General features: G+C 42.1%; 1 protein-coding gene across 4 annotated transcripts in view; it reads right to left on the bottom strand.

Moving 5' to 3' along the window:
- The window catches only part of CXHXorf38 (chromosome X CXorf38 homolog), a 36,608-nt gene extending 15,670 nt beyond the window's left edge, over positions 1 to 20,938 (bottom strand). For 2 of the 4 annotated variants that reach the window (XM_075956848.1, XM_075956849.1), the window contains exons 1-6: positions 19,223 to 20,937; positions 18,933 to 19,067; positions 15,995 to 16,114; positions 10,750 to 10,899; positions 9,471 to 9,650; positions 3,215 to 3,377 (exon numbers count right to left, since the gene is read on the bottom strand). In XM_075956848.1, the coding sequence (XP_075812963.1) occupies positions 3,216 to 3,377; positions 9,471 to 9,650; positions 10,750 to 10,899; positions 15,995 to 16,114; positions 18,933 to 19,067; positions 19,223 to 19,438 (963 nt within the window). In that variant the 5' untranslated portion in view covers positions 19,439 to 20,937 and the 3' untranslated portion in view covers position 3,215. Of the gene's footprint in view, positions 1 to 317; positions 1,439 to 3,214; positions 3,378 to 9,470; positions 9,651 to 10,749; positions 10,900 to 15,994; positions 16,115 to 18,932; positions 19,068 to 19,222 lie in introns of those variants that run through there. The other 2 variants (XM_075956847.1, XM_075956850.1) reach the window with 2 other exon arrangements.
- Positions 20,939 to 21,203: the final 265 nt, after the last annotated feature.

The following is a 21,203-nucleotide window of genomic DNA, read 5'->3' on the forward strand; positions in this document are numbered from 1 at the left end:
GTGCAACTATAATGACTTAGTCATTTTTCTCTACAAGTTCTTTCAAAACTATTGACCACCCGTGTCCCTGGGAGAGGCTGAGGGCAAAGCGTACTTTTGATGGAGACAGGTATTTCACAGGGAGATGAAGGCAGCCAAGACAGAAGGCAATGCCTTTCCTGGGCTTCTTGCCCTGGTGCTAGGATTTGGAAGCACCCCTGGAGGTGGAGACATAAAAAGGAGGCTACAACAAATTACATGGAATCTGACACCGAAGGCTTGCAATAAGATATGTTACTCATGTGTCTTGTTTCAAAATTAACAACTGTAGTAAGAAGTTTCAAAATACATAAGTACATATTTATTATAAAAAGAATATACAAAATACAAAAGCTAAATTTCTTCTGACTACTCCGCAGCCCCAAATCCTCTCATAGACAACACAGCAGACAGACTTTCCAGACCTCAGTTATTATACAAACAGCACTGTAGCATGCTAGGTGCTATTAAAAACTTTGCTTTTCTATTTATTTGCTTTTGGCAGTGGAGCGGGGATCTAATTCAAGGCAACATGTATGCTGGGCAAGAAAGTGCCCTACCACTGAGTTCCATCCCACCCTCTCAGCTGTTTTTTTGACTTTAGATGTTTTATAGGCAATTCACATTATTGTAAGGTAGCATGGGATTATTCTTTCTACCTGTTATGTGGCATAGTACACAGTACAGATGTTCTATGCCTTATTTGGTAGGTCCTCTCTACTAGTGGTTGGGTATCAATGCTGTGGTGAACATCAATTGTTTTCTGAACAGTACCTTTGGTTTGTCAGAGTGGAAGATAAAAGCAGTAAGATATGACTTCACCACTTTTTATATTTTTATCTACTTCAATGTCTGGCACAGGGTTGACTCTTGATAACTGTGTGTTGGATTGATAAGGACAAACTGACTAGACACGGGTGTAGAATGAAAAGTTCAGCTCTTAAAGTTTCTACACTTAGAAACCAGGTCTTCGTGGGTTAGTGAATCAAGATTTCATGTTTTGTACCCTAGACTAGAAGGGAGGAGATAATTTCATTAGTTTGTTTGTTTTTTTGCTTTGGCAAAGTTGCAAAATAAGTACAAAATCTTGTTTTACTCTTGAAGTCTTCCCAAGTAACCTGAGAAGGGAGAACAAATGAAGGAAGAAAGAAAACACAAGACTGAAAATCAAACAGCGACCAGGAAATGAAATAACCAAGCTGCAGGCACATTTACGTTCATTTGGGTTCTACAGTCAAAATATATGCCGAATACAGTCTCTCTCTCCACCCACTCTCTGCAGAATCAATCTTGGGAGGCAGCTGATCAGGTAAAGGAGCGAAATCATCTTTGCTGAGCCTTGGCATGGAGCATTTCTTGTAGGCAGTTTTGGGAATACAGTAAAGTCCAAAGGTGACCGAAGCAGTCTAATGCCATTGACCTTGGAAATGAGCAGACGGAAGGAAAAGTGGAAGTTAATCTGACTCCCACAGAATACTACATACAATGGTACAAGGCTTCTGCACAGTTCGAGAATAGGACAAAGAGGGAAAAAAGGAATAGAGCTGTGAATTTATGAATGTATTAAAAGAGAATGACTTGTTTGAGTATCTGAAAGAATGATGAAATTTCTAATTTTACAGAATAAGAGCCAGCTTAGCTAAGAGTATAAGTAGCATTTCCACCAATAGTCACAGCACACGAGGTCTAGGCCCTGCACTTGGCACAGGGGACAAAAGTACTTAAGAGTAGTTTGGGAAGTTTGCTTTGTCTTTTGGGGAAAGGAAGCTGAGGACTGACTCAAGGGCCTGACATGGTAAATACATGTCCCACAATCGTACTACACCTCCATTTCTTTATGATTTGTTTTATTTTGAGATAGGGTCTCAGTAAGCTGTCCTAGCTGGCCTAGGACTTCGGATCCCCCCACTGCAGCCTTCCAATTAGCTGAGATCATAGGCACCATCTCGTGTCACTGGAGTTTACTTCTCATCTATGCCCACTCCATAGCAAACTGACACCTACTAATCTTTTCCAGATATCCTTTCTGGGACAGTAGCCTAGTCCCTCTGCTGTAGGCTCAGTCAAGCTATTTTCTAGCCTGCCACTGAGCAGCCTGGCAACCCTCTGGCTACTCAAGTCCAGAAGCAACAGTTCTATACTTAGGGGAAATGGTAGAAAATGGCTACTTTCCTCTTGCCTTTTATCAGAAGCAAAAATAAACTAAAATTTTTCTGTTTGGACACTACATTCCAGCTCACATTTTGGCACTGACAGAGGAAAACTTCCCGACAAAGGCAAGAAGAGTACAGTACACTTCGGCTAGGACACAGAAGACCCCCTCACAGAGACCTAGTCATTACCATGTAAAGAGGTTCAGAGCCAGAAAAACCAACAGCACAAAGTTCCTGGGTGAAAGCAAAAAACAACACAACACTAGTATTTTTGACTGCATACAACACACAACTCCAAGGTGATGAATACGGGGGAAAAATATCTGAAGCATCATGGGAAAGGCCAAGACAAAAAAAAAACAACAAAAAACAAAAAAATCCTGTGCTTTGGGAATGTTTCTCTTTTGCGCTGAGGAGGATGCCTGACCTGGAAGTCAGACTGGCTTTCACATTATGCCTGCATTTTGTCAAAGGACAATACAAAATAAAAGAGAATTATTTCCATTTTTATTATTTGGCAGAAAAACAATAACAAGCTGGTTATGTTACCAGCTTTTTTATGGAAACTAGCCAAGCACAATTAATGCCACAGTAAAAGCTGGGCACCCTGGTATCATTTGAAGGCAGAGTAGTTTTTGACCATGTCACATAAGAGCAGACCTTGACTTCAGGTCTACAGAGTTGAGGCTTCACAGGCATATGTGAATCGTTAATAAGAGAATAAACTCTTGGTCCACTGTCCTTTCCTTGGTAAAGTTTCTACGTTTGTCCGTTTCAAGAAGGGGGTCTCACTATGTAGTCTTGGCTGGCCTGGAACTCGATAATGTAGAAAAGAATGGCCTTGAACTCACAGAAATCCACCTGTCTCTGCCTCCCGGATGCTGAGATTAATGGTGTGAACCACCATACCTAACCTTCCTTTGGAAGAGTAAGGGCACAAGGAAAGCAAATGAGACTGTTGATTCAATATGGCTTCACATACAAAAACACACAAAGGGATAAGGCTATTGTGTCCCTCTTTAATGTCCTGAACCTAAACTTACCTCAAGCCTTCCTTTCAGGTGTCTGACTCTCAGTGTCCTTTGAAATTTGTTTTTGATGCTGTAGATGGAAACTGTCTAGCTTCTGCATGTCTTCTGTAAGGCCATTTCTGAGGTCTGTGTTGTTTTTCAAAAACTCTTTCACCGCATCCAGTCGATTTGAGACCTGCAAGAGGAAAGTGTACAAGTGCCATTCTGTGCTATTCACAACAGAATTCAATTCAGATGAACGTGGAGGTTGCCTCACAAGGCTGGAGCTGGAGCTCAGCATCAGGATCATGCCCCTGAACAAGCAACCTGTTTCTGTCTATATGTTTACCAGAAGACAGAAACACCAGCTACTGGCACCCATCCATACATAGGTTAAGTCTTCAAATCAAAAACAAATTCTTTTTTATTGCTTTATAAATAAGACCATTCAAAATTTCCCAAAAACAAGTTCTTTTTTTTAAATTTATTTATTTATTATGTATACAACATTCTGCCTCGATGTATGCCCGCACGCCAGAGCAGGGCACCAGATCTCATTACAGATGGTTGTTAACCACCATGTTGTTGCTGGGAATTGAACTCAGGACCTCTGGAAGAGCAGCCAGTGCTCTTAACCTCTGAGCCATCTCTCCAGCCCATCAAAAACAAATTCTTTAAAACAAGGCAAACTCATGTCATGTGTGGTAGCTCAAACTTTTGTCCCAGCACAGGGAAGGCAGAAGCAGGTCAATCTCTGTGAATTTAAGTCCAGCCTGCTCTACATAGTGAGTTGCACGCTAGCCAGAGATGCATATCTCAAAAGACAAGACAAGACAAAAAATAGAAACAAAACTACACTCAGACAGGTGTGGTATACCTGTTTGAAGTCAGCATGTGGAGGGCTGAGGCAGGAAGATCACTACAAGTTTCAGGCCTGTATCGATATGTAAATAAAGACAAACAAAACAAGTACCTTTCACTCAAACTAAACATATTCCACTATAGCTAATTCTAAGACTACATAGGGGGTGTTTGCTTATTACCTCAATTTTTTTTGCTTCAAAACTCAAGTTTAAAGTGTTTATCTTACATTTTTGAGATTTTTTGCCTATACAAGTATTTCTAGTAGAACATACATCTATAAAACAGTATTAAATGTACAGACACAAACTTCTAAGTCAATAGGGTATATAAGGTTAAAAAGTGAATACTCTTAATTAAATCTTTCCTTAGTTATCCCAGTCTCTCCTTTACAGGTGACGTTATAGTCATCTCACTTCTTTTTCTTTTTTTTTTTTTTTGAGACAAGGTTTCTCTGTGCAACAGCCCTGACTGTACTGGAACTTGTTTTGTAGACCAGGCTGGCCTCAAACTCACAGACATACCCCTGCCTCTGTCTCCTGAGTGCTGGGATTACAGAAGTGTGCCACCTCTGCTGGTGCCATTTTATTTCTTCTGGAGACATGTCATGTGCTCGTGTGTATGTATTTTTTTAAATATGGAATGCTCCACAAATCTGTATAAAATCTTCGCATCTGTATCACCCCAATTTTAGTATGTGTGCTAGTAGTGAAACCTAGCCTCAAAACAAGAAAGTCTGGGCTCCATCCTCAGTACTGTAACAGTTTACAGTGTGTTTAAAAAAATATACATAAGCTTGGAAGAGAAAAGAAAAATTATACAGAAAGTCCTTAAAAAAAGAAATAGAGTTGCAGGGTGTAATGGTGCACGCCTTTAATCCCAGCACTTGATAGGCGGAGGCAGGCAGATCTGTTAGTTTGAGGCCAACCTGGTCTACAGAGTGAGATCCAGGACACCCAAAGATACGCAAAAAACCCCGTGTCATAAAAAACAAAAATTTTTAAAAAGAAACAAGTTTTTTAAAAATGCAACAAAAAGACAGAAAATACACAGATAATCTGGATACTGTATGTTATTGTGTTGTCTTTAAATTGTTTGACTGCTGAGGAAGAAGCAACAGCTGCTAAAAGACATTTGATTATAAATGCTGTTGGATTAATCCAAAATATATATTTTGAAAAATGCATTGACTTCAAAATTTATTTTACTTTGGAGAAGAAGTATTGCTTTTGATTCCACTGGTAATGAAAGACTGTGTATTTATTCTGGGTTAAGAAAAATAAGGTTCGAGCTGGAGAGACGGCTCAGTTGTTAAGAGCACTGACTGAGGGCTGGAGAGATGGCTCAGCCGTTAAAGGCTAGGCTCACAACCATAAATATAAAGAGCACTGACTGCTCTTCCAGAGGTCCTGAGTTCAATTCCCAGCAACCACATGGTGGCTCACAACCATCTATGATGAGACCCGGCGCCCCCTCCTGACCTGCGAGCACACATGGAAGGAATGCTGTACACATAATAAATAAATAAATCTTTTAAAAAAAAGAAAAATAAGGTTTGATTGAGGAAGATTACCTGAAAAATCTCCAATGGGAACAGATAGCCCAGTTCTACATCCAGAACAGTTTCAAGACTGCTGGCTGAGATGATCCAGCCTCACAGAGTACTACAGTCAGGACTTGACCACAACCCTACATTTTTTTTAGGTTCTCATAAGATTATCAGCACCCCCAATCAGCAGGAAGAAGCAGCCTAGAAATCTATGCCCACATTCCCAAAAAATGGATTATGGATGTGTGTCTTTAACATAACTAAAGTATGTTAGTTACAAATTGTTGTGGATAATGGTCAGAAAAAAAGCTGAAGAAAGGAGATTAGATTCAGGGTCTTGTTTTGAAAGGAAAAAAAAGTAGAAATGCTGAGAGATAATGTTCTTGTTCACTGTAAAGATTTGTCACTCATATTAGTTTAATGCAATGGTGATTGGCCAGTAGCCAGGCAAAAAGCATAGGTGGAACAAACAGACTAAAAGAATTCTGTGAAGAGGAAAGGCAAAGTCAGTCACCAGTCAGGCGGAGAGAAAGAAGATGCCTTACTTGAGAAAAGGTACCAAGTCACATGACTAAACAGAGATATGAATAATGGGTTAATTTAAGATGTAAGAGCTAGTTAATAATAAGCCTGAGCTAATAGGCCAAACAATTTATAATTAATAAAAGCCTCTCTGTGTTTTTTTGGGACTGAATGGCTACAGAACTTGGGCAGTACAGAAACTTCTGTCTATACCATTGAACAAAAAGGCATAAAAATTCATATTTATCTTTTCTACAGAGAGACCTGGTGCCCCTTTCCCAACTCAAATGGGTAAGGAGAACTAGAAATGTACAGTGATCAATGCCTCTGAAGCAGCAGACCAGCTGCACATGAAGGGCTACACATTTCCAACACTTACTATCCGCTAATCTAAAAATCTCTTTACCTTATAAAAATCAGTAGTGTTACCCTACTGATTTCAGGGACTAAAGTCCAAACAGCTTGGTGTGTCACAGAAAATCTTTCAAGACAGTCCCACCCTACCTTGCCACACTCCTCCATAACCATACTACTGCCCAGCCCAAACTATCCTTTCATACTTCTGCTAAGAACATCCTTCTTCCCAGGCCAACTACTGACCTCTTACTAAATCCTTGAGTTGTAGCTCAATAGTAACTCCCCCCCCCTTTTTTGGGGGGGGGTGTATCCCCTGAGAACTGATAACCCATCAAGCATCCTGACCTGAGTTCTGTTTTAACCCTTATGCCACGATTCCACTTTGGGGCACTTACTAAGTTATCAAATTTGTGCTAAATGAAAATACCCGTTAAAATATATGATCAGGCTGGCAGGTTGTGGCATGCCTTTAATCCCAGCAGTCAGGAGGCAGAGGGAGGCAGATCTCAGTGAGTTTGAAGCCAGCCTGGTCTACAGAGCTAGTTTTAGGACAGTCAGGGCTGTATAATATACAGAGAAACCCTGTCTTGAAAAACAAGAAACCAAAACAAATGTTAAAAAAGTAAAAATAAAAAATATGATCAGAGGACAAGTAGTGGTAATGCACATGTTTAATCCCAGTACTCTGGAGGAGGAAGAAAGTGGATATCTAATTCAAGGACAGCCTCTGGTCTACAGAGTGAGTTCCAAGACACCCAGGGCTGTTACACAAAGAAACCCTGTTTTGAAAGCCAAACCAAATCAAACCAAATAAAACAATAAAACAAAAATATGGTCAGTAAACATTGGGAGAATATATACTTCTAGAAATCACTTGACTTGCCCATCAAAATCCCAGCAAAATTCTTCAATGACCTTGAAAGAACAGGTACTCAACTTCATTTGGAAAAGCAAAGAAAACCCAGGATAGTCAAAAACAATCCTGGGCAATAAAAGACCTTCTGGAGGCATCACAATCCCTGACTTCAAACTCTACGACAGAGCCACAGTACTGAAAACAGCCTGGTATTGGTATAAGAACAGACAGGAGGACCAATGGAACCAAATAGAAGACACGGATCCACACACCTTCAAACACCTGATCTTTGATAAAGAAACAAAAATTATCAAATGGAAAAAAGAAAGCATATTTAATAAGTGTTGCTGGCATAACTGGATATCAACATGTAGAAGAATGAAAATAGACCCATATCTATCACCATGCATAAAACTCAAGTACAAATGGATCAAAGACCTCAACATAAAGCCAGCCACATTGAACCTCATAGAAGAGAAAGTGGGAAGTATACTTGAACACATTGGCACAGGGAACCACTTCCTAAATAGAACCCCAGCAGCACAGACACTGAGAGAAACAATTAATAAATGGGACCTCCTGAAACTGAAAAGCTTTTGTAAAGCAAAGGACGCGGTCAACAAGACAAAACGACAGCCTACAGAATGGGAAAAGATCTTCACTAACCCCACATCAGACAGAGGGCTGATCTCCAAAATATACAAAGAACTCAAGAAATTGGACATCAAAAGATCACCTAATCCAATAAAAAATGGAGTACATACCTAAACAGAGAACTCTCAACAGAGGAATCTAAAATGGCTGAAAGACATTTAAGGAAATGCTCAACATCCTTAGTCATCAGAGAAATGCAAATCAAAACAACTCTGAGATTCCATCTTACACCTGTAAGAATGGCCAAGATTAAAAACACTGATGACAACTTATGCTGGAGAGGTTGTGGGGAAAAGGGAATACTTCTGCATTGGTGGTGGGAATGCAAGCTGGTACAACCCCTTTGGATGTCAGTGTGGTGATTTCTCAGAAAATTAGGAAACAACCTTCCTCAAGACCCAATAATACCACTTTTGGGTATATATCCAAAGGATGATCAATGGTGCCACAAGGACATGTGCTCAACTATGTTCATAGCAGCTTTGTCATATCCAGAACCTGGAAACAACCTAAATACCCTTTGACTGAAGAATGGATAAGGAAAATGTGGTACATTTACACAATGGAGTACTATACAGCAGAAAATAATGACATCTTGAATTTTGCAGGAAAATGGATGGAACTAGAAAATATTATTTTGAGTGAGGTAACCCAGACACAGAAAGACAACTATCACATGTACTCACTCATAGGTGCTTTTTTAAACATAAAGCAAAGAAAGCCAGCCTACAAACCACAATCTCAGAGAACATAGACAACAATGAGGACACTAAGAGAGACTTACATAGATCTAATCTACATGGAAGTAGAAAGTATAAAAAGACAAGATCTCCTGAGTAAATTGGGAGCATTGGGACCTTGGGGAAGGGTAGAAGTGGGGAGGGGAGAGGCAGGGAGGAGAGCAGAGAAAAATGTAGAGCACAATAAATATCATGGGAAAAAATAAAAATAAATAAATTTTACAAAAAAAAAAGAAGAAAGAAATCACTTGACTTAAAAATAAAAAACCTGGCTCTCTGTGTCTGATCTGGCTGGAATTTTATGTCAACTTGACATAAGTTAGAGATATTTGAAAGATGGAACCACAATTGAGAAAATGTTCCCACCAAATTGGTCCATGGGCAAGCCTGTGGGGCATTTTCTTGATTAAGGATTGATGTGGGAGGGCCAGGCTTAACTCAATGTGGGTAATAGCACCCTTGGGCAGGTGGGCCTGAGTTGTATAAGAAAGCAGGCTGAACAAGCAAAGAGAAGCCAGTAAGCAGTGCTCCTCCATGGCTTCTGCTTCAGTCCCTACTTCCAGGTTCCTGCACTGACTTCCCTAAGTGATGAAGTGTGAACTGAGCTATAAGCTGAAATTAACCCTTTCTTCCCCCAGCTGCTTTTGGTCATCATGTTTATCACAGCAATAGAAACAGTGTCAAAACGAGCTACTATTGCTGCTCTGGCTGTCATCTTTCTTTCTCCTCACACTTCATTCTTTCCTTTACCTCTTCGGGCAACACCTCTTCTTCTGCTGCTTGAAGATACATATCTTGCAGTTTTTCCTTCAGCAATTCCATTTCAATTTCATGGATTTGGCTCACACTCAAGTAACTTCCTATTTCAAATTTACACCCATCTCGTTCATCTTCCTCAGGAATGTGAACAGCCCAGTCAGATGTCAACAGCTATGGGGTGACCACACAAATATATGAACAAATTATTTTTTAAATTTCAGGTTTTAAAATATTTTTTATGAATTCTTTTGGAATTTCATAAATGTACAAAATGTATTTTGATCATATTCACATCTAACTCCTCTTCTAACTTCTCTAAGATTCATCCTCACATTAAAAGTTCATTCTTAAGATATATCACTGTTTGCAGTTTTGGGGATGGAACTCAGAGACTAACTGAGGATGTTGCCTGCTGGTAGATAACAATTCTACCAGCAAGTCACACCCTCAGCCACTTGTACTGCAATAAGAGAGAGCCTGTAATTGAGTGCAGGCCTAACAACCTTAGATTTCTTGGATTTCTTAAGGTCAAAGGAGAGAACAGACTCCCAAGAGTTGTCCTCTGATCTCCACATGCACGTGTGCACATCAACGTGGACACACAGGCACACACATATACACACAAAATAAATGAACAATATTAATAGAAAAGAAATTCTACTGGGTAACTTGAAGGATTTATAATAAAATACCATTATCTAGATAGACCTATTTTAACCACACAGTTATTAAAGAAAAAAAAACTACTAATTCCACATTTTATACCAGCAGTTTTTCCTCTGTTCACATTATAAAATTTAGCTTGGGGCTGAGATTGTAGTTCAGTGAGAAAGTGCTTGACATGTGAAAGGCCCAGTCCTAGGTTCTACCCCAAGTAGGCTCTCAAATAATAACAGAATAAAATAAAGACTAGGAGTATAGAGTGCTTGTCGGGAATGAGGATCTGTGTGTGCATTATCATCAGTATTGCAACAATAATAAATATATTTTAGTTTAAATAAACATCAAATTCACCTTATTTCTTAAGTAGCCCAGGCTTCCCAGGAGCTTACTATGTAATAAAGACTACCTTTGAAATAGCCATACTTCTGCCTCAGTGTACCAAGTGCTGGGACTTACATATACCACCACACCTGACTTAACATAAAAAAGACTATGGATGTTTTAAACCCCTTAGGTTTGTATACCAGAACTGTTAAATGAAGTTTCAGATGGGCATAGTGGTGCATGCCCATAATCCCAGCACTCATTTAAGTAGAGGCATCTTTACCTGTTCTATTCTGGAATGTACTGCTTCAATCTCTGGAATATTCTTGAATTCATTCAGAAAATGTTGGATCTTTATCTGAAAATCTTGAAGCCATGTAGACGATACTTTCATCTCTGAAGAGTGCATTATCTCATTCCGACACTTAATTACCTACAGAAAAAAAAAAACCCAAAACGGAGTTGGGCTGGTAAAGGTGTTTGTTGCCAAGACCAAGAGCCTAAATTCAATCCCTGGAACCCACACAGTAGAACGTATGATGAATTGAATGAGAATGCCTCAAACAGGCTCATGTGTTTGAATAGCTGATCCCCAATTAGGGAACTGGTATGGGAAGTCCTTCTGTATATGTGTTACTTTTATTGGTTAATAAAGAAGTTGCTTTCGGCCAATGGCTCAACAGAACATAGCCCAGTTGAAAGAGATAGAGAGTAGGTGGAGTCAGTGAGAAGCCATGGAGCTGCCAGAGGAAAAAGATGCAAGCTGCCAGCTGGAACCTTGCTGGTAGGCCATGAACCTCGTGGTAAAATAGAAAATAATAGAAATGGGTTAATTTAAGAAATAAAAAATTAGCCGGGGGGAGGGGGTGCTGGAGAGATGGCTCAGAGGTTAAGAGCACTGACTGCTTTTCTGGAAGTCCTGAGTTCAATTCTGAGCAACTACATGGTGGTTCACAACCATCTATAATGGCATCCGATGCCCTCTTCTTGTGTGCAGGGGTACATGCAGATGGAGCACTCATACCAAAAACAAATAAAAAGTCATAAATAAAAATTTGCAGGGCCGTGGTGGCACATGCCTTTAATCCCAACACTCGGGAGGCAGAGGCAGGCGGATCTCTGTGAGTTCGAGGCCAGCCTGGTCTACAAGAGCTAGTTCCAGGACAGACTCCAAAGCTACAGAAACCCTGTCGTGAAAAACCAAAATAAATAAATAATAAAATTGTACACCAACCAGAATTAGCCAAAAATACGCTTAAGCTATTGGCCAAACAGTATTGCAAATAATATGATTTCTCAGTGAAATTTCAGGTCTGAGTAGCTGGAAACAAATGAGCAGCCTCCACCAACAGGGAATTGTTTGGGAATAATTAGGAGCTGTGTGACATTGTTGGAGGACAAGACTCGCCAGGGTCAGGCTTTGTTGTTTCAAAAGACTCAAGACATTCCCAGCATGTTTTCTACTTATAGTTCATGTGCATGCTCAGCTCTTCCTGTTGCCATGCTTTTACTCTAGCAAGTATTTAAAATAACACACAATACAATAAAGCCTTTAGTCCCTTTAATTTGTGCCTGCCCCGAGGGCATCTATCAAGCAGTGAAATCTCTGTTGAGTCACATACTGAAATGTTCTCAAGGGACAGGTGAAACCTTAGTGAAGCTGGTTCAAACAGCTAGGAAAATGAAGGCAGAGGGATAGGCATGAAGTAGAGAATGGATGTCCCATTTAAGCAGCAGCTTACTAACCTTGTGATTTGTTGCTATGGGAGGGGTGAACTCACTGTCACCAGATCTTATTTTTTATTTCAAAGATAGAAATTCTGATATGACAACTAATTCAAAAGTTGTTTTAAAAATAACTAGACAGGGACTGGCTAGAACTTGGCAGGAACTGCCAAGCCTGAAAACCTTCAAGCCCTGGGACCCACAAGGTGGGAGGAAAGAACTGACTTTTGAAAGTTATCCTCGCCAGGCGGCCTTTAATCCCAGCACTCGGGAGGCAGAGGCAGGCGGATCTCCGTGTGTTCGAGACCAGCCTGGTTTACAAGAGCTAGTTCCAGGACAGGCTCCAAAGCCACAGAGAAACCCTGTCTCGAAAATAAAAAAGAAAGTTATCCTCTTACAGTTACATGACCACATCTACACACGCATACACATACACATACACATACACACACACACACACACACACACACACCCCAAATAAATATACGGCACTTGGTGGTTAAGAGTACTTTTTGGCCAGGCGGTGCTGGTGTACGCCTTTAATACCGACACTCGAAGGCAGAGGCGGCTGGATCTGAATTTGAGGCCAGCCTAATCTACTTGCTCAGTTCCAGGACAGGCAGGGCTACAGAGAAACCCTGTTTTAAAACCCCTTCCCTCAAAAAAGGCACTTGTTGCTCTTTCAAGGAGCCTAGGTTTAGTTCCTAGTACTCACACAGAGCCTCACAACCTCTGTAACTCTAGCTCCAAGAGATCTGATGCCCTGTTAGTATTCAGGCATCTGTACTAGCTGCCCTTGAGGTCCTGACAGGATGGATCCATCCTCAGCTGCAGCCACTAAGAGCACCTTCTGTTCACATTGGCTATGTTCCCTTTTAAAAGATGGGCCCTGTCCACCTCCCCCCCTGTGTGTGTGTGTTTCTCCCTCTTTCTTCTTCTGCCTCTCTCTTCTCTTCTGCCATTCTTGTTCCCAGAGGCTGGTCTCTCCCCTCCCCCATTTTTCCATTCACTTCCCCTAACAAACCCTCCCTCCCCCAGCTGCCATGTGGTCTTTTCTCTCTTGTGCTGCTTTTTAAATTACAACACCCTCTTCTGACCTCCACAGGCACCAGGTAGACACATGGTGCACATACATACATGTATGCAAAATACTCATATACATATAGTAAATGACAAAAAAATTTAAAAAAAAACTTAATAATTTTGTAAACTCAGGATTAATAAAGTAGGTCTGCAAGCCAGATTTTGGGTATAGAAGACTGTCAAGGGTTAAAGAATTATTCAACCAAGTGACACAAAAATAACAATCAAGGTAGAGAAATACAAAGAAGGAGCTGGAGAGGTGGCTAAGTGGTTAAGAGCACCTGACTCCCAACACTTCCATGGCAGGTAAGAAAGACTATACCTCCAGTCCATGGAGTCTGACATCCTCTGCTGGCCTCCACTGGCACTACATGCACATGATACACAGATATGCATGCAGACACAATACCCCCACACATAAAATAAAAATAATCGCTCTTTAAACAAAAAGGTTTAAAGTCATGGTGGCATGCAGTTGAAATAACAGCACATGGGAGGCAAGAGAATCATGAGTTCAAGGCACACACAGTGACACCTTGTCTCAAGAAGAAAATAAACAAGAAATACAAAGAAATCTCCATCCTTTGCCCTGAAAATCATTTTCCCCAGATGTCTTTGCACATATCTGTGACATAGGCTGGAGTCATTTTGGGAAAGGTAACCTCCAATCGACTGGCCTGTGGTACATTTTCTTGACTGATGTCCTACCTCACTGTGGGTGGTGCCACCTGTTATATAAGCAGCATTCCTCCATGGCCTCTGCATGAGCTTCTGCCCCCGCCCCCCGGGTTTCTGCCTTGTCTGAGTTCTTGTTCTGACCTCCTTCAATGATGGACTGTGCTGTGGAAGTGTAAGCAGGTTGGTTTTAGTCACGGCAACTAGCACAGCAATAGAAAGATAAAGTTTTTATTTCCTCTAAAAATTTTTTTTGCATATTTTTTCTCCCAAATGACTTAAAACAACCTGCTACAGAGCAAGTATACTGGCTCCAGATATAACCTGAGGCTGCAGCAGACAACTCATAAATGCACAAAATCTTTCAAATCCCATCCAGTGCTAGGAAGTTGAGTAAAGGGAGATTTCTGATGTGGAAACCGTAATGAAAACAAAATAAACTTTTGCTTATGAGAAAAACGGTGCTACTACATATTTAAAGACAATTCAAATGGTCTGTGTTCTTGGCTAGAAGATGAGATTAACCACTATGTTAAATGTTCATCTCGGGGAGGGGGGAGATTTAATATCATCAATTTATCTTCACTTGCTGCTATGCTGCTGAAATAGTATCATTTTTGACCAATATTATAAATAACCCAAGACTTCTACACATTCTTTTCAAGGGCCTCAAAATTAAAGATGAGTGAGGGTTATTGTTTGGTGATATAGTGGAAAATCAAAACCTTCTGGAATTCTGCGACAGGGAGAGCAATCTCCCCTGACATGCATTGTGCATTAGTGCTTATATTTTCTTCTACCTAACTTGATCTCATGGCTATTTTGTAGAAGGCCAGTGTTGTTTCCATTGTTTGTTTTATTTTGGCTTGTAATTGTGGGGACGAGGATGGAATTTAGAGCCTTGTACATGCCTTACAAGCACTTTATCATTGAGTTTCACACCTAACTCTGTATTTTTATTTGAAGTTTTAGTCCTGGAACTCACTCTGTAGGCCAGGCTGGCCTCATACTTACAGAGATCTGCCTGTCTCTACTTCCTGAGCACTAGGATTGAAGGCACATGTCACCACTGCCCAGTGCGCTGTGTTTTTCTGTCTTGCGTATGTGTGTTCTATGCATGTATGATCCTGTGTCTGTGTAGAATCCAGATGCCAACATAGGGTATCTTCATCCATAACCCTTCACCTTATTTTTTGAGATAGGGTCTCTCAATGTACTTGGAGCATACTGGTTATGCTAGACAAGCTGCCAGAAAGCCCTGTCTCTGTCCTTCTCCCCAGAACCGGGGTGAGAGGTGTACACTGTCACACCCAGCTACATAGGAGCTTGGAATCTGAACTGAGGTCCTCATGCCTGCCTACTGACTGACCCATTTCCTCAATATCAGACCCATTTTTTATATAGAAAACAACTTTGCTCTTGTTTATGGCAGAACAGAGAAGATAAATCTCAGTTCCATGTACAGCACTGTGGAGGCCTGAATGAAAACGGCCCCCATAGGCTCATGTGGTGTGGTACTATTAGGAGGTACGGCCTTGTTGGAGTAGGTGTGGTCTTATAGGAGGAAGTGTGTCACTACTTCGCTTTGAGGTTTCAGAAGCTCAAGCTAGTCGCAGTATCACTTTCTTCCTGTTGCCTGCAGATCCAGATGTAGAACTCTCAGCTCCTTCTCTAGCATCACGTCTGCCTACATGCCACCATGCCTCCCACCATGACAACAATGAATTAAACCAGCCCCAATTAAATGTTTTTCTTTATACAAGCACAGTAACAAATTGTCAGGAAACTTTAATTTTAGAGAGCTGTAGGGTTAGTGCTTGACCACATTCATATTCAGGTTCTTGGACATCACAGTAGGTACATATGACACGAGGCCCAAGAGCTGTTTAGGGATGCCAATTTTGGACTGAAGTCTTTCTTTGCTATTGCCATTCTGAGTGCTGCTATGCTATGCCTACATGGCTGGCTTATCATCAGAGTTTCATTTCAGCCTTCCTAGTATTGACCACTATGGAGTGGACAGTTCTGAAACTGACAGCTCTTACCTCTGTAACTTTCTTCCGATCAACCACAAAGTGATCACAGCAATTGATGAGACTTAAAAGAGCAACTGCATCACATTCCTCAGGTCCTCGTTTGTCTGCCAGTCCTCGAGGCATGAAGGCCTAGAGTAAGAGGATGTACCAGGTCACTTGAGTGTCCTCCAACTCTTTCTCCATTTCCCAACTGATGACTAATGTTCTCTTATTCCCTGAAGTTTCAAGCTAGAACGCAATGAGTTCAAAATGCAAGTTGGAAAGGTCATATCATACTAAGCCTTGGCAAGGGGACTAATTGAAGGGTTGCACTATCCCTCTGCAATATTACATAGAGCTGATGTAACTGGTTTTCTTGAACCTCACTATGTAAACCAGGGAGGCCTGTAGCGAGCTGCGTGGAATCACACCTGATGGAGATTTATAATCAACTCCTGAGATGGCTAAGGCCTGACCTATGCTATGATCATGCAATGATTATCAGCTGCCTGCATATGCGTGAACCTATGGGCAGTGCCCACCTGGCAGTTCGGGGTTGGCAGCCCATGCCTACTTAAGGGCTGGGAGAGGTTTGCCCAGAGAGAGAGAGGGAGAGCGAGGGAGTGAGGGAGCGAGGGAGGGAGGGAGGGAGGGAGGGAGAGGGAGAGAGAGAGGGGGAGGGGGAGGGGGAGGAGAGAGGAGAGAGGGGAAGAGAGAGAGAAAGTGAATCAAGTCCTGGAATAAACTGCAGTGAGAAGAGCTCCGGTGGTCGCGTCTTCCTTGCGGGACGAGGGTAAGCCGTGACAGAGGCCTCAAACTCTTGAGATTTTCCTGCCTCTGCCTACTGAGTGCTGGTATTAAAGGTGGATGCCACCATGCCCAGCCTCTTGTCTTTTTTGTTATTTTGAGACAAGTCTCACTATGTATCCCTGACTGTCCTGGAACTTGCTATGTAGACCAGGCTAGCCTTGAACTCAAAGAGCCACTTTCTCTGTCTCCTGAGTGCTGAAATTTAAGCTATGTACCATCAGCTTCTGTCCTGTCTTAGAGGTATATATTAAAAAGATAAATGCTTTCCCCTCTTTTCCTTGGTAAAACTGCAGTGCCTGTCATTAAAAAGTAGACAGTTCCTTAGTAACATGAGAAACTTCTATCCATCACCATAACCTGGAGTATAACAGAGCCAGGTTCAAACACCAGCTAGGCTACTCCTTATGGCCTTAGGCAAGTTACCTACCTAATCCTCAGTCTCTGTTGGTCATTAGGGGTTAAGTATCGTCATACACATCAAAGGATGGTGTGAGAAGTTAAGTGGGCATAGAAAAAGCACTGTGCTGAGCATATGGTATAAAGAAATCTGAGAGTCAGCAATTATGACGTCAATGGTGTGAGGTGAGTAGGTCCCATACAGGGGGTCGACAGAAAGCTTAGGATTGAGACACTAGACACACTGGAAGGCTTCACTGTAGCACCACCAGCCTGAATGGGTCTCCAAGTCGCTGATCCCATGGGTTCATATTCGGGGACATCTGCCATGTACTGACTGAGCTCATAACTTGGGAGACTCACAACCACCTCTTACACCAGCTCCAGTGGACTCAATTCCTTCTTCTGGCTCTAGTAAGCACCGGAATACAGATGGCATACACTCACACACTGACATATAAAACTTTTCTTTTCTTTTTTTTTTTTTTTTTGGAAACAGGGTATCCCTATGTAGTCTAGCCATGTAGACCAGGCTGGCCTTAAACTCAATAGATCTGTCTGCCTCTACTTCCCCAGTGCTGGGATTTCAGGCAGGCACCACCGAGTCCAGCCCAATAGAAATTTTTCTTTTAAAGTTTTACTTATGTGCACTGGTGTTTTGCCTACATGCATAACTGTATGAGAGTGTTTTGTATCCTGGAACTGGAGTTACGAACATTTGTGAGCTGCTATTTGAAAGCTGCGAACTGAATCCAGGTCCTCTGGAAGGACAGCCACCGCTCTTAATCGCTGATCCATCTCTCTAGCCCCCAATAGAAACTTTCTAATCTTATTTTTTTAAAGGACTGTTGGGTATAGTAGTACATATATGTAGTCTAAAACACTTGGGAGATGGAAGCAGGATGGTTAGGAGTTCAAGGCCAGCCTGGGTTACATGAGATCTTGTCTTAATAAACTGGAAAAGACAGGGAGAGAACAGAGGTGGACTCAACATGTTAACTGCAGTCCCAGCAATGCCCCCCTTCCACCTGGCAATTGTGTACTTGTCCATATACTAACTCCTAAAGTCAACTTGTGTTAGAAAGCTACTACTTCTGACTCATCCCTCCACTCACTACTGAGCTTCCAGGAAACATCAAGAAATCAAAACAAATTCCCAATCAGCCCAGGCAGTAAGTCACAGCGCCAAAATCTAAAGACAGGCCTAACATCATCTACCTCATAACTCACCACAGCTCTACTCACCACAGCTCTACCTTCTAAAATTTTATACCTTGGCTAGGCACTCCGCGGCCAAAATGAGCCTTTTAATGATCTTGCTGTAAGGCACACCTTATCTCTTCTTCCACGTCCCCTGGTCTGTACCTTCTTTCCCCTTCTTTTGAGACAAGGTCTTAAACAACATAGCCTAGGATATCCCCAAACTTGAGCAACCCTGCCTGGGCCTCTGTAGTGGTGGAATTACAGTCATGAGCCACAGCATTTGGCTTCACTACACGTCTTGCATCAGCATCTCTTATTGAAATCTTTACTATAGCTTTCAAGAAGCAAAGCTCAAAGGCCTGAAGGAAGAGCTAAAAGATTCTATTTTAGTGCACTGGGATGGGTCCACTCTAACAGCCTTTAACCACTAGAACACGAGGCCAACTAATCTCTTTGTACCTGTAGTTTCTTAAGTGTCAGCTTTCACTCACAAACCATCCTCTGCCCTGGGGCAACAGGTGACCTGCCTTCGGCTTTCCTCCAGGCTGCAAGTGCTTACCTTGGCTACCTCCCAAGCGTCCACGGGCCAGAGGCCAGGCCGGCAGTTTCCCCAGTGCACATCTCCATTTCTGTTGACATGATGCCTCAAGATCTCACGTTTCCACTCTGTGCACACCACACACTGAGGCTGAAACTACAGGGGGCAGACATGAGACAAGACCCAGGCGTGCTGGGCAGAGGAAATAGGAACACCCCAGGAGCAGCCCCGCCCCTCGAAAAAAAAAAAGACAAGTTCAAGGAACTGGGGAAAGGCTGGGAACTGTCCCAGCCCCGGGGCCAGCAACTTACCTGGCGGGCGCGAGGGCTGCACCGGGAACCACCGCGACAGATGGCGTGGGGACCAAGGCCAGGGACTGCAGCGAGCAGTCCGCGATGGAATGAGAGGACCTCGCGGCGGATGAAGCCCTGCAGACAGCTGCGCAGCAGCAGCAGGCAGTGTCCAGCCTTCACCCAGTTTTTGTACTCAGCGCAATTAAGGCGCACAGCTAGTTCTGACAGCACCATGTCTCAGCCCCGACCTGAGAAAGGTGGGGGGGCCTGGCAGCGGTACGCATGCGCAGGGAACCCTGGGAAGTTCCTACAGCGCAAGCGTTGGAGGAGCTTCCAGGCGGCGCAGGCGCAGCCCCACCCAGAAACTATTCCCCACCATTGGTGTTGCTTAGCGTCACTGAGTACCACAATACAATTTGTGACAGATGGTAGAGGCGGGCCATTCTTCCACATCCGGGAAGCTGCAGCTCCTCCACTTCTTAAAGGAACCACCTAAGGTTTGTGGACTTGAAACATTCAGATGCAGCCTCTGTGATTAAAGCCCTTAGACTTTCTCATTTCCCCAAAAATCCTGCTAGCCCTCTAACCACTCATGATGTGCAGATTCCTGCTTTGACTCCTTAAATTGTAAAGATGGAGTACTCAAGGCACATTTCTTGAATGACATATTTCCTTGCATTATGCAATTCTAGAAAATTAACTAGTTCCCAACGCCATAGAACAACCGCAGAAAATCCTGGACATCAATAGACCATGCCTGCCATCTGACTGATGCGCAGGTCTATTCTGCTGTGTGCTCCCCGGCATGTGCTAAAGTGACACTAGGGCCAAAATCTCCATAATTGGAGCACCTGGCGAGACAAATGTAGATAACGTGTTTCCTGGATTTGGAAGGAGGGCTGCACAGTCACAAGCTGAAGCCTTCAGAAAATGTACACCACGGTTATTTCAGCTGTCAGGATACATTAGATTATCAATATAATGTGAGAAAAAGCCACTGTTTTAGATGCTTTTAGTGAAGTTCTTTAGCTTGGAAAACGTGTTGAAATTGTGTGTAATCAAAAGACCTTGAATGAAGGCTGTAAACAGAGAAGGCTTTCTAAGACTCACAGCATAGGTAGTGTTAAGGTGCACTAGTTCTGGGTTCAAACTACCAAGTTTTTGTAGTTTGATCTTAGCTAATTCTAGTTTTAATCCGAATAAATTCCTTTACTTCTTTGTGCCTCTGTTTATCATCTGTAAGGTTATTAATACTTACCTCACAGTGTGACGAGAGACATTTATACACATGGAAACACTTAGTATGATGCCTGGCACACAGTAAGCTCTTGGTAAGTGCTAGTTCTCACGTTATAGTGATGTAAATATGCCCTTTTATCCATCAGTTTACATTACTGGACAAAGAATTTTATCAAATCACTGGCTAGTTGAAAGTGGGGACAATTTATAAAAAAGAGACCAGATCTGGTGATCTGAAGACTCAAAATACAGTGCAGGCAGGTATCTCTTAATTTGGTCTTACTAACCTCAGTATTAAACCCATCCAAAGCAAATCCAAATACGCCATCCCATCAAAGCAAATGAAAACTTCAACAAAACCCTACATTAACATTTATCCTTCTCTCATTTTTCATAAGTTTTCTTAAAAATTTTAAAAGTATAAATTTTGTATTAAGAACATTTGAAAGGCCGGGAGGTGGTGGCGCACGCCTTTAATCCCAGCACTTGGGAGGCAGAGGCAGGCGGATCTCTGTGAGTTCGAGACCAGCCTGGTCTACAAGAGCTAGTTCCAGGACAGGCTCTAAAACCACAGATAAACCCTGTCTCAAAAAAACCAAAAAAAAAAAAGGAGAACATTTGAAATTAAGGGTGAGACATGCCTGTCTTCCCAGTACTCAGGTGAATCACTTGAACCTGGAAGGTTCAAGGTGAGCCTGAGCAACATGGAAACAACTCTTTTTTTTTAATGGAAAAAAAAAAGAAGAAAAAGAAAAGAATG

Source organism: Microtus pennsylvanicus, chromosome X (genome assembly GCF_037038515.1).
Source record: "Microtus pennsylvanicus isolate mMicPen1 chromosome X, mMicPen1.hap1, whole genome shotgun sequence".
Classification (NCBI taxonomy): domain Eukaryota; kingdom Metazoa; phylum Chordata; class Mammalia; order Rodentia; family Cricetidae; genus Microtus; species Microtus pennsylvanicus.